Below are 10,890 nucleotides of genomic sequence, written 5' to 3'. Positions count from 1 at the left end.
TATCACTTAATCCTAATCTGAACCTGTGCTTTCTCCCTTTTACCCTTCTTATTTGTATTTTCCCATTTATGCCCTTCTCACTAATATGGTATCAAGAGCATAGGTGCTTGTGGTTCCTGGGTGTGTACAGTGGGTGTGTGATTGGTGACTGGAATTGTGTATATCCAGAAGTGGAGAAAGAAGGTTTCTTTGTGTGTGGGTAAATCAAAGAAACTGCAAGAAGCTAGCAAGAAAGTGATGGCAGGTATTGGAGGAATACAGGGGTCATTGCCTGTATTTGATGGGAAATTATTTGATGACTGGTGCATCAAGATGCAAGTCATCTCTGGCTTCCAAGATGTGTCAGAAGTGATAGAAGATGGGCTACCAGATTTGGGTGCAAGAGCTACTGAAGAGGAGAAAAGAAGTTACAAACTGCAGGTGAAATTGGACAGCAAGGCCAGGTTTTTGCTGTATCAATGTGTCAGCTCAAAGATCTTTAACAAGATCTCTAAGGCTACTACTGCTAAGGAAGTGTGGGACATTCTAGTGAAGATGTATGGTGATGGAGACAAAAACAAGAAAGTGAAATTACAGGCACTGAGGAGGCAGTTTGAGATTCTGATCATGGATGAGGGTGAAACTGTGGCAGAATACTTTGATAAAGTGCAAGAATTGGTGAATAAAATGAGAGCATGCAAGGATGCAATTTCAGATGAGTACATTGTTGACAAAATCCTAAGAACTCTAACCCCCAGATTTGACCATGTGGTAGTGGCTATTGAAGAAGCCCGTAATCTGGAGTCTATGGAGATTGAGGAACTGCTGCACTCATTAGAAGCTCATGAGTATCGCATCAATGACCGCAAGCAGTGCCAAGAACAGGCCCTACAAGCCAGATCTCAGTTGAAAGGGAAAAAAGGGTTCAAGAAATGGAGTAAGGGCAGCAAGAAAGGTAAAGACTCACAGGAACAACAAGGTGAAGATTCCAGTGAGTTTCTGACAGTGAAAAACCCGAAAGCTGGTGGAGAGTGGAAATTTGACAAAAAGAAAGTGAAATGCTACAATTGTCAAAAACTTGGGCATTATGCAAAAGAATGCTGGAAAGGGGAAGGTGCTAAAAACAAACCAAAAAAGAGAGCTAATCTGGCCCATGAGGATGAGTCAGATTCAGAGGTTGTGATGCTGATGGCCAACACTGGAGAGGAACAGCCAGAGAACACAACATGGTACTTGGATTCTGACTGCCGAAGGGTCTGGTAGAGTTGTTCTGAGAGATGCAGAGGGCAAAGAGGTGATAATTGAGGAGGTACTGTATGTACCAGGACTGAAAACGAATCTGCTTAGCTTGGGACAGTTATTACAGAAGGGATATGTGATGAAAATGGAGAACAATTGTCTCAGCATTTTCAATCAGCATAAGAAGATGATTGTGCAGGCTCAGCTGTCACAAAATAGGACCTTTCGGGTGGTAATGAGTGAAGTAAAACATCAATGTTTTACTGCAACAGAAAATAAAGAGGAATGGTTGTGGCATCTCAGATTTGGACACCTAAATTTCAGGGATTTATCACTGTTAAGCCAGAAAAATATGGTGAGTGGCTTGCCTAAGGTGGAAATTCCAGAAACAGTTTGCAAGGAGTGTGTCCAATGCAAGCAGACCAGGGGCAGTTTTCAGAAGATCTTATCCCAGAAGTCAACAGAAAAATTAGGGGTGGTGTATTCAGATGTGTGTGGCCCTATACAAGTAGAAACACCTGGAGACAGCAGGTATTTTCTACTGTTTATTGATGACTAGACCAAGAAATGTTGGGTCTATCTAATCAGGAGAAAGGGGGAGGTGCTGCAGACATTTGAAAAATTTAAATGTCTAGTTGAGAGGCAGTGTGAGAAGAAGATTAAGGTGTTGCGGACAGATGGAGGAGGAGAATATACCTCCACTGAGTTTAAAGAGTTGTGTGAAAAGGAAGGGATAGTGCATGAAGTTACCCCTCCTTATACACCACAACACAATGGGGCAGTAGAGAGGAAGAACATAACCATATTAAATATGGTTAGATGCATGCTAAAGAGTAAAAGGCTGCCTAATTTCCTGTGGGGTGAGGCTGTGTTGACAGCCACATATGTTCTTAATCTATCTCCAACTAAGAGACTGAATGGGTTGACACCTGAGGAAGCATGGACAGGGGTGAAACCAGATGTTAAGCATCTAAAAATTTTTGGCTCTATATGCTATAAGCATGTACCTGACCAGTTGAGAAAGAAGCTGGATGACAAGGGAGTGCCACTGATTTTGGTAGGGTACAACGCAACTGGAGGTTTACAAACTGTATAATCCTATAGTAGGAACAGTTTGTATCAGCAGAGATGTTGTAGTGGATGAGGCTGGAGTATGGCAGTGGGAAACAGGTGAGTAGGAACCATCAACCATTAATCTGGAAGATGCTACTGCTGGAGAGGAGACAGAGAAGAAGGACAGAAGGGATGACAACAGTAGAAGGTCATCAAGAGTTACACAACTGCCAACACATCTAAGAGACTATGACTTATCCTATGAGGCAACACTCACATCAGAAGGCAACTTTGTTCACTTTGCCTTAATAGCAGAAGCTGAACCAGTTGAATTTGATGAAGCTGTGAAAGATGAAAGGTGGTATAAGGCAATGCAGGAAGAGATTGACTCTATAGAGAGGAATCAGATCTGGGAGTTGGTTAATCTGCCCTCTAACAAGAGGCCCATAGCATTAAAGTGGGTTTATAAGTCAAAAATAAACCCACAAGGTGTTGTTGTAAGACACAAGGCAAGGCTGGTTGCTAAGGGTTTTCTACAAAAGGCTGGAGTTGATTATGGAGAAGCATTTGCTCCTGTAGCCAGGGTAGAGACAATCAGGTTGGTGGTGTCACTAGCTACTAAATTTCACTGGTCATTACACCAGTTGGATGTGAAGTCAGTCTTTCTAAATGGAAGGCTAGAAGAGGAAGTATATGTTGTACAGCCACTGGGATTTGAGGTTAAAGGGCAGCAGGACAAGGTGTACAGGCTGAGAAAGGCTCTGTATGGGCTTAAACAGGCTCCAAGAGCTTGGAACCAGAGAATTGATGGGTTCATGAGCAGCATTGGCTTTGAGAAGTGTGTTTCATAACACGGGTTGTATGTGAAGTGCTGCCAACACAGTGGTAGACAAGAAAAGCTAATAGTATGCCTATATGTTGATGACCTATTAGTCACTGGGAGCTGTGAGGAGCTAATTTCATAATTCAAACTTCAAATGCTGAGTGAATTCGAGATGAGTGACTTGGGAAAGCTCAGCTATTTCCTTGGAATAGAATTTACTGAGACTGATAATGAAATTGTGATGCACCAGTCCAGATATGTTCTAGATCTACTAAAGAAGTTTGAAATGGTTGACTGTAATGCTGCTAATACCCCAGTTGAAGTGGGGCTGAGACTTGTGAAGGAGCCAGATGAAGAAGCTGTAGATCCAACAGCTTACAGAAGTATTGTTGGGAGTTTGAGATACCTCTGTAACACAAGACCTGACTTGAGTTACAGTGTTGGAGTGGTGAGTAGATACATGGAATGCCCCAGAATGTCACACTTGAATGCTGTCAAACGCATTCTAAGATACTTGCAGGGCACTCACTCCTATGGAATACTATTGGGAAGAGGAGAGACTGGGGAAGAAGTGCAAATCACTTCTTACTCAGATGCAGATTGGTGTGGTGATAAGGAAGACAGGAAAATCACAGCTGGTTATATTTTCTTCATGGGAGGAACACCAATTTCCTGGAGTTCAAGAAAGGAACCAGTGGTTGCCTTGTCATCATGTGAGGCAGAATACATAACTACCTGTGAAGCTACTTGTCAAGCAACTTGGCTGGGATTCCTATTAGAAAGGTTGAAAATTGAGCTAACATGAAGAGTGAGGCTACTTGTTGACAACAAGTCAGCCATAGATCTTGCTAAGCATCCTGCATCACACGGCAGGAGCAAGCACATTGAGACCCGGTTTCATTACATCAGAGAACAGGTCAGTAGTGGTAGACTGGATGTTGTACACTGCAGATCCGAAGACCAACTAGCATATATACTCACCAAAGCGCTCAAAAGTGAACGTTTTCAGTCGCTCAGAAAGCAGATTGGAATGGTGCCAGCTGAGATCTGTGAAGATCGCACCAGAAGGAGGGCGAAAACCTAGGGTTTCTGCCGGAGAGAAGGAGATCGACCTAGGAAGAGCTTTCTCCGATTTTAATCGGTGGAAAGTGCTCGTATGCTAGAAAGGAAGTGTTTGGACCGATTTTAATCGGTAGAAAAGGCTCAGAATTGTAGGAGAAGAAATTTCACCGATTCAATCGGTGAAAAGAGTGTTTTTCTTTGAAAAAATCGTGTTTTTGTTTGATTAAAGGTTTTGTTTAGGAGGAGTGTTAGAATAAACAAAACAGAAAACAGATTCAGTGTATGTTCAGCTACTATAAAAGCACGAAATAACAGAAACTGAAAAAATTACTCAGTACCTTGTGTGTGTGCTTTTTCCTCTGTTTTTCTCTCTATTTTGAACATCATCCTCTTCTCTGTTCTCGGTCTATGAGTGAGGGTTGAAAGCCCTAGCAGTGCTCCTTCTCTCTCTCTCTAGCAAACTCTGGATTTCAGTTTCTCTCTCTTGCTACGTAGGATTATCACTTAATCCTAATCTGAACCTGTGTTTTCTCCCTTTTACCCTTCTTATTTGTTTCTCATTTCTGCCCTTCTCACTAATAATCGTCATTCTTTATTCTATTACATCTTACTTTAACCGATATCGAGAATAATAAGTCATTATAATTTATTATACGCTTCAATTGATTATTTAATTAGTCCAAGTATAACCTAATTTAGGTTGAATAACATCATAATTTAAACTTACTAAATAAAATTTAAGGCTTGTGATCTTTTACTCATTTAAAAGTTCACGATTTTTTTGGGAAGAATTCACTCTAATTTTTTGTTATAACTAATGATCAAAGTAAACTATAACAAAAATAGTTTAGAATGTAGTAATCGAGCTATGCATATCATTTATAAAGAATGCAACATATTACAATTTAACCAAATATATTTTCTTTAACTTATTCTCTACTATTACAAAAAATCTATTATACAATTTATCCAAAAATTTACAATTTCTAATTGAAATAAAAAATAATTATTATTATATAAAAAAAATGTAATAAAATATTACTATAATTTCTATTCTAAGTGTGTTTCATATTTGATTAAGTGTAACTACCCTTCTATGTTGAGTATATATAATCATGTAAGTGACGCATTATGATGCGTCAACTTTTAAAGCAAGTCAACGAAAAGAACATCCATTTATGTTACCAAATCAAAACTTCAATTTGGCACGTGAATTTAATTTGGTAATGTTGACATTTATATGAGACAGTTGACCTGTTAAAACAATTTGTGGGTCAACAAGTTGTATTCACAAACCGGGAATTGCACACCATTAATTCATATTCCTAATAATATTAAATGTTAGTTAAATTGTGGAACAATAACTGTAAAATAAAATATAATATAAAATATAGGATACATTATATATTAATTTCATTTTGTCTACAATTTTTGAAGATTTATCTCCGGATAAACTAAAATATAACAAAAACGAGTTAAATTCATCAATAAATGAGTTTTAATAAAAAATATATATAACGATGTACAAAATCAAAATTAGGATGAGAGAAAACGACGGTCAAATAGTGGCCCTTGGCTGAACGAGGCATAAAGTTCATCAAGAATGAAGATACTCATCATTGAATTCCTCAATTGAACATACAACATAGTTAAACTTTAGAATTAATGATTTGGTAATTTTTCTAACCATGTTTGTGTTTATCATTTCATCATTAAATTTCTTCTTATTAACAATGTTGAGTGTACATTATATAAGTGTCCACTTTCTTACCTTTTTTATACTGAAAACTCAGAATTTACAACACAACTATTTCAAGCTGACGAAGTATTTTTAAATTTGATACATTTTTAATAAAATAATGAACTCCAAAAATAACTATATATGATAGAATTAATAACTATAAAGGTCAGAATTGTGATTTCAGTTATATCGAGTAATTAATAAAATATTGAAAGAATTATATTAATAAAAAAAAGTATATCAAACATTTGAAAGAATTAAACCTTACATAAAAACTTTATTTTATGGGGTATAAATATTAGAAAAATACATCTTAAAATTCAAAATTTTTTGGCAGCCTTCACATTGAAAAAAATTCTCAAATACTTAATGATGTGAAAAAGTTGGTATCTGGTTTGGCCCTTCTCTAGGGTTTAGACTTTGGTGGTGGCTTTCACATATGTCTCTTTCAGCATTGACTCCATCTGGGTCTTCACAAACACATGATTCAGCATTTTCATGGCCGACATTCATAAACTTGCATCACCATCATCATCATTATCACTTTTTCTCTATTCTGGTTTTCTTCATGTGTTGAACGTAATATGAAATATGTGTAAATGTTCACAGTGTAACCCTAATGATCCAGTGTGTTATTGTAACATCCCAAAAATATAGCAATAAACCATATAATAGAATATTTACAATTAATAATAACTCAGATCAGTCTTAACATTTAAAAGGACGTACGGTTATGGTCGAACGGTCTTACATATATTTACAATCTTAACTGTACAAGATAAGCGAAATTTGACCGAACGGTTTACAAAACCCACACCGAACGGTCATACAAAAGAAAAGAAAAGGTGATCTAACGACCACCTTACCCAATAACCAAACTATTAGTCGAACGTCCTACTGTTCGGTTTTCACCTCTACATCTACCAAGTTCTCTTCTTTCAGCGCCTCTTCCAGTAGCGCGTCTCCTTCTGCTCACATCCACACGGATGATCATTGCAACGACAAGGACGGACGTACAACAAGACAACACAAGGAAAAACACAGGGTAAGCTTATATAATTTAATTCATGCATCAACATATAAGTTAAACAATCTAACACACAAGCAAATTTCAACATACGTAATCAAACAAAAGCCTATCACTAGATTGACCGTCCGGACTGTATGACATCTGTGTAGCTACAACGTTCGTGTACCCGGGTGGTGTAGTAACTGGGATACACTCAACAGCTGCCACCCGAGGTTAGCCCTATCTGTCCGAAGTATCCCTAAGGACTAGGACCTCCTGTCGTTCCCACACATGACCTACCCTCCTCTACATGAGGACGAGTACTCACGGAACATCAGGATGAACCGACAGCTTAGCATTACCACAATCATACTTTACAAAATTTCAAGTCTTCACTCATGAGTCGTTCCTCCTCGGAACGCTCGTTCATATTTCACATCATTTCCTCAGTTTCATATACTCTTCATCATTTATCACCCATCATTTTAATTTCATCTTTATCACAATCTCTAATAACTTCAAATACCGAACGTTCAGTCCTCACTCAGAACGAGGATTGAACACTAAGAACGAGACCGAGAAATCGCTCGTTCCAGATTAGAATAAGACCGAAAGGTTTACTAATAGATTTAGGAATAGACCTAGTACAATCATATACCATATGACGAACGTTATTTACAACGTGAATCAGTTGAATGAACTGACTCTCGTAAGTTCAAACTAATACTCAAAGAATAAATAAGGTACGGGCTCTAGGCCGGATCCAATGAACGTAGACACGTCAAGACGTTTAACAACCATTCTTAGAATAATTCATATACAGAAACCTAATGCCGGTCAGTGACCGAACACAGTAAAGGGGATTTTAATGAAATTGGACGAACGCTGTTTTATCAAAGTTGATAAATTAAGAACGAGTACGAGCGTTCGGTATAAGACCGAGCGCTACTCCTTACGAGAGCTTGGGTTGAGACCTATCACTAATTTAACTTATAATAGAAACATCAATAATAATAATTATGATAAGACACGTGGGAGACAGTGTTGAAGAATAACTAATTATACCAATACATGTTTACAAGAATTTTCCAGTTCCTCACGTAACACTCAGGTACATCTACGTTTGGCCGAACGTTCAAACATAGCACTATTACAAGGAGGCGCTCGTCCTCAACTAGAATTCTTCCCAAATGAAAGAATTCCATTTTAAAGAAGTTTATTACAAACACCGAACGGTCAAGGACCGTTCAATGACGAACGTACACTATCATAGGGGAATTCATAATCAGAACTCATTTATATTCAACTCGATTATCAATACATAATTTCATAACTTTATAAACTTCATCTCATACTAAGAAATCATATTTCACATCAACAACCATATCAATATTCATGCTTTATACATACATTCAACCACTCATCAACATACATTCATTATCAACGAACGTGCAATAACATACAATTAAATTAGATAAGTTTTCCTTACCTCTTATAGGTGGTCGAACGTTCTCATATATGGGCTAGGGTTCTCCTTCTAACAGAGGTCTCAACGTTCTACAACACGTTCTACAAACTATAACCCACATAGACCAGACATTTACTCAGAATGATAGATTCAATTCATGCAACCAAAAATCTGGTTTTGCATGTTATGGAAAAAGCATGAATGGAGAAAGGATGAACTTACCAGTTTAGAATCTTAAACGAATCGGTTCAAACGATCGTCCTCTACGCCGGAAATGTAGAACTGGTGCCTGAAGGATGATCAGAGAAAAGAAAGAGTGAGTTCTGGTAGAGAGAAGGGAGAGCTGTTTAGAGAGAAGGAGGAGGAATGGAAAAATCAGATTTTTGGAGAAGAAGAGCGCATGCAGAAAGTGACGCGGATTTCATAAAATCAGTTTTGTTTAAAAACGAACGTCCGCTCTCCTGCTGACACCTGCATTCCACTATCTGATTTTTGGATCTTGTTTCTTGACACCTGACGTCCGCTCAGAGGGGATTGGGGTGCGTTTTAATGAGGTTTGACAGATGGGATTTTGGGTGCATATTTACGAGGTCTGACAGTTATAATATTGGTATTGACTTTTCTTGTGCTTTTGTTCATATATAAACGCGGAGAAAAAAGATCGGAAGAAAAATATCAAATTAAAAAAAAAAACATGTGAAAATAATTTATATCTTAAGGAGGAATACTTAAAATATCTCTTAAAATTTGTTAATTTTAAAAATTTTAAAAATAATTCGGAGTTGAAGTTGACATTTTTTTAATATAATGTCAGAAGTTTCAAACTCAGTATTCTAGTCCAGTTTGGCTTGTTATTTGTTCCAGCTTGCATGTGCTTAGAGTTTGATTAATTCTATCCAGTCATATAAAAATAGTTTGATAAGAGTTATGAAAATGAAAGAAACAAAATTATTCTTTTGTGCTTTAAATATTTAAAAAAAAAAACTTAGACGTATACCAATAAATAAAAAAAAATTATGATATAGGTAGGTATATGAATTTTAAAATGTTTTCTAATTATAGAAATCAATAAAGTTATCATAATGATAATTTCTATTTGAATATAGTATAACGTTATTTATATTTTTGATATATTTCTATTTAAATGATAGTATAAATAGTTATTTAAAGTGTTATGCCTTCTCATGTTAAAAAGTCAAAACCCCTTTATCATCTTTTTTGTCTTGTAATGTGCAAATGAATTACAATTTTGTTCTCGGAAAAAACTGATTTACTGTTGATACGTGAAAAGTAAGAATATTAAATTTATTTTTAAAGTTTTAGGCTATCATTTATTATTGAGATGACATTTTTAAATAATAATTTGATACTAAATTATATTTTTCTAGTACCAATTTCCTAAATTTAACCATAAAAAAATTAGATCATAAGTTGGAGTCCAAAGTAGGCTAGGCATATTTTTTTCTCTCTAAAATCATCAACATATGCATGTTTTCAAAACTAAGAAAAGAAAAAGAAGATTACTCAAAGAATTCAAATTCCAAAATTGATACTATAATTGTCTTCTTATTAACTAGGGTCAATAGAACCTTCAAAGAAGATATATACTTTGGGCTTTAGGAAGAAGAAGAGAGTAAGATGGAAGGAGAACAATGATGTCTCATGGCTTTGTAAGATATAATAACATTGTTCTATCTTATTAAATACATATGTCTAATTACTATGCTCATTCCATTTTTGTTTCATGCTTACAAAGCTCAGACCAAAAGTAGTAAGACATGAAATCCATATAAGATAAATATTTTTTACAAACCCTAACAATTGAAACAACTTAACAACTTTATTCTTTTGTTAGCAAGAAAAAATATAAAAATTAAAATAATTAGGTTACCTTAATTCATATACAATTACTTAATTACTATAATTCAAATTAAGTCAATATTTAACTCTTAATTGAAGTTCAACAGTTTTGATCAAAGAACAAGTTGAAGAGCAATAAGGAGTTTGTGAAAAGTTAGAGATTTTGCACCACTGTTAAGGGTTTGAAAGTGACAAGTAACTATGGAATTAAGGTTTAATGAAGAATTTGATAAAAGATTTTTATGTTGATTGTTCAGAACCAGTATAAAAAGTAATTTTTTTTATATTGGCTATATCTATGTTGATTCCAGAACTGACATAAAATTTTTATAATCGGAATAAAAAACCTTTGTTACAAGGTGATTATTTACATGTATAAAGGGAAGAGGAGTATTTTTTTCAAAATATGTAGTGAGTGTTGCTTGATATTACTACAGAAATTTTTATATTTACTAATAGATTTTTATCAATAAAAATAAATACGTTGATAAATCCAAATTTATCGATGAATTTTATTGATGAATGTTTGAATTTAAATCATTGACGAATATTTTGTCATTAACGAATATTTCGATAATATTTGTCGATAACTTAAAATTTGTATTACTAATAGATATTTCTACATGTAATATATTTGAAGATTAATTTCATCATTA

At 35.5% G+C, this 10,890-nt stretch overlaps 1 protein-coding gene and 1 pseudogene across 1 annotated transcript; both read left to right on the top strand.

Annotated features, from left to right (window-relative positions):
* Window positions 1-237: 237 nt before the first annotated feature.
* LOC148194176 (uncharacterized) lies at window positions 238-1,242 on the top strand. Its single transcript, XM_088097132.1, has one exon. It carries the CDS (start codon window positions 238-240, stop codon window positions 1,240-1,242), a length of 1,005 nt encoding a protein of 334 aa, XP_087953258.1.
* Window positions 1,243-3,266: 2,024 nt separating this feature from the next.
* LOC148194175 (secreted RxLR effector protein 161 pseudogene) lies at window positions 3,267-3,899 on the top strand (annotated as a pseudogene).
* Window positions 3,900-10,890: the final 6,991 nt, after the last annotated feature.

This window comes from Vigna umbellata, chromosome 8, assembly GCF_029865625.1.
Source record: "Vigna umbellata cultivar VRB3 chromosome 8, Vumbellata_1.0, whole genome shotgun sequence".
Taxonomy (NCBI): domain Eukaryota; kingdom Viridiplantae; phylum Streptophyta; class Magnoliopsida; order Fabales; family Fabaceae; genus Vigna; species Vigna umbellata.
This window is presented reverse-complemented; position numbering and strand designations above follow the sequence as displayed.

Bases quoted from the DNA above. Each gene is read 5' to 3' on its own strand.
- LOC148194176 (XM_088097132.1), top strand. From the start codon at position 238: ATGGCAGGTATTGGAGGAATACAGGGGTCATTGCCTGTATTTGATGGG.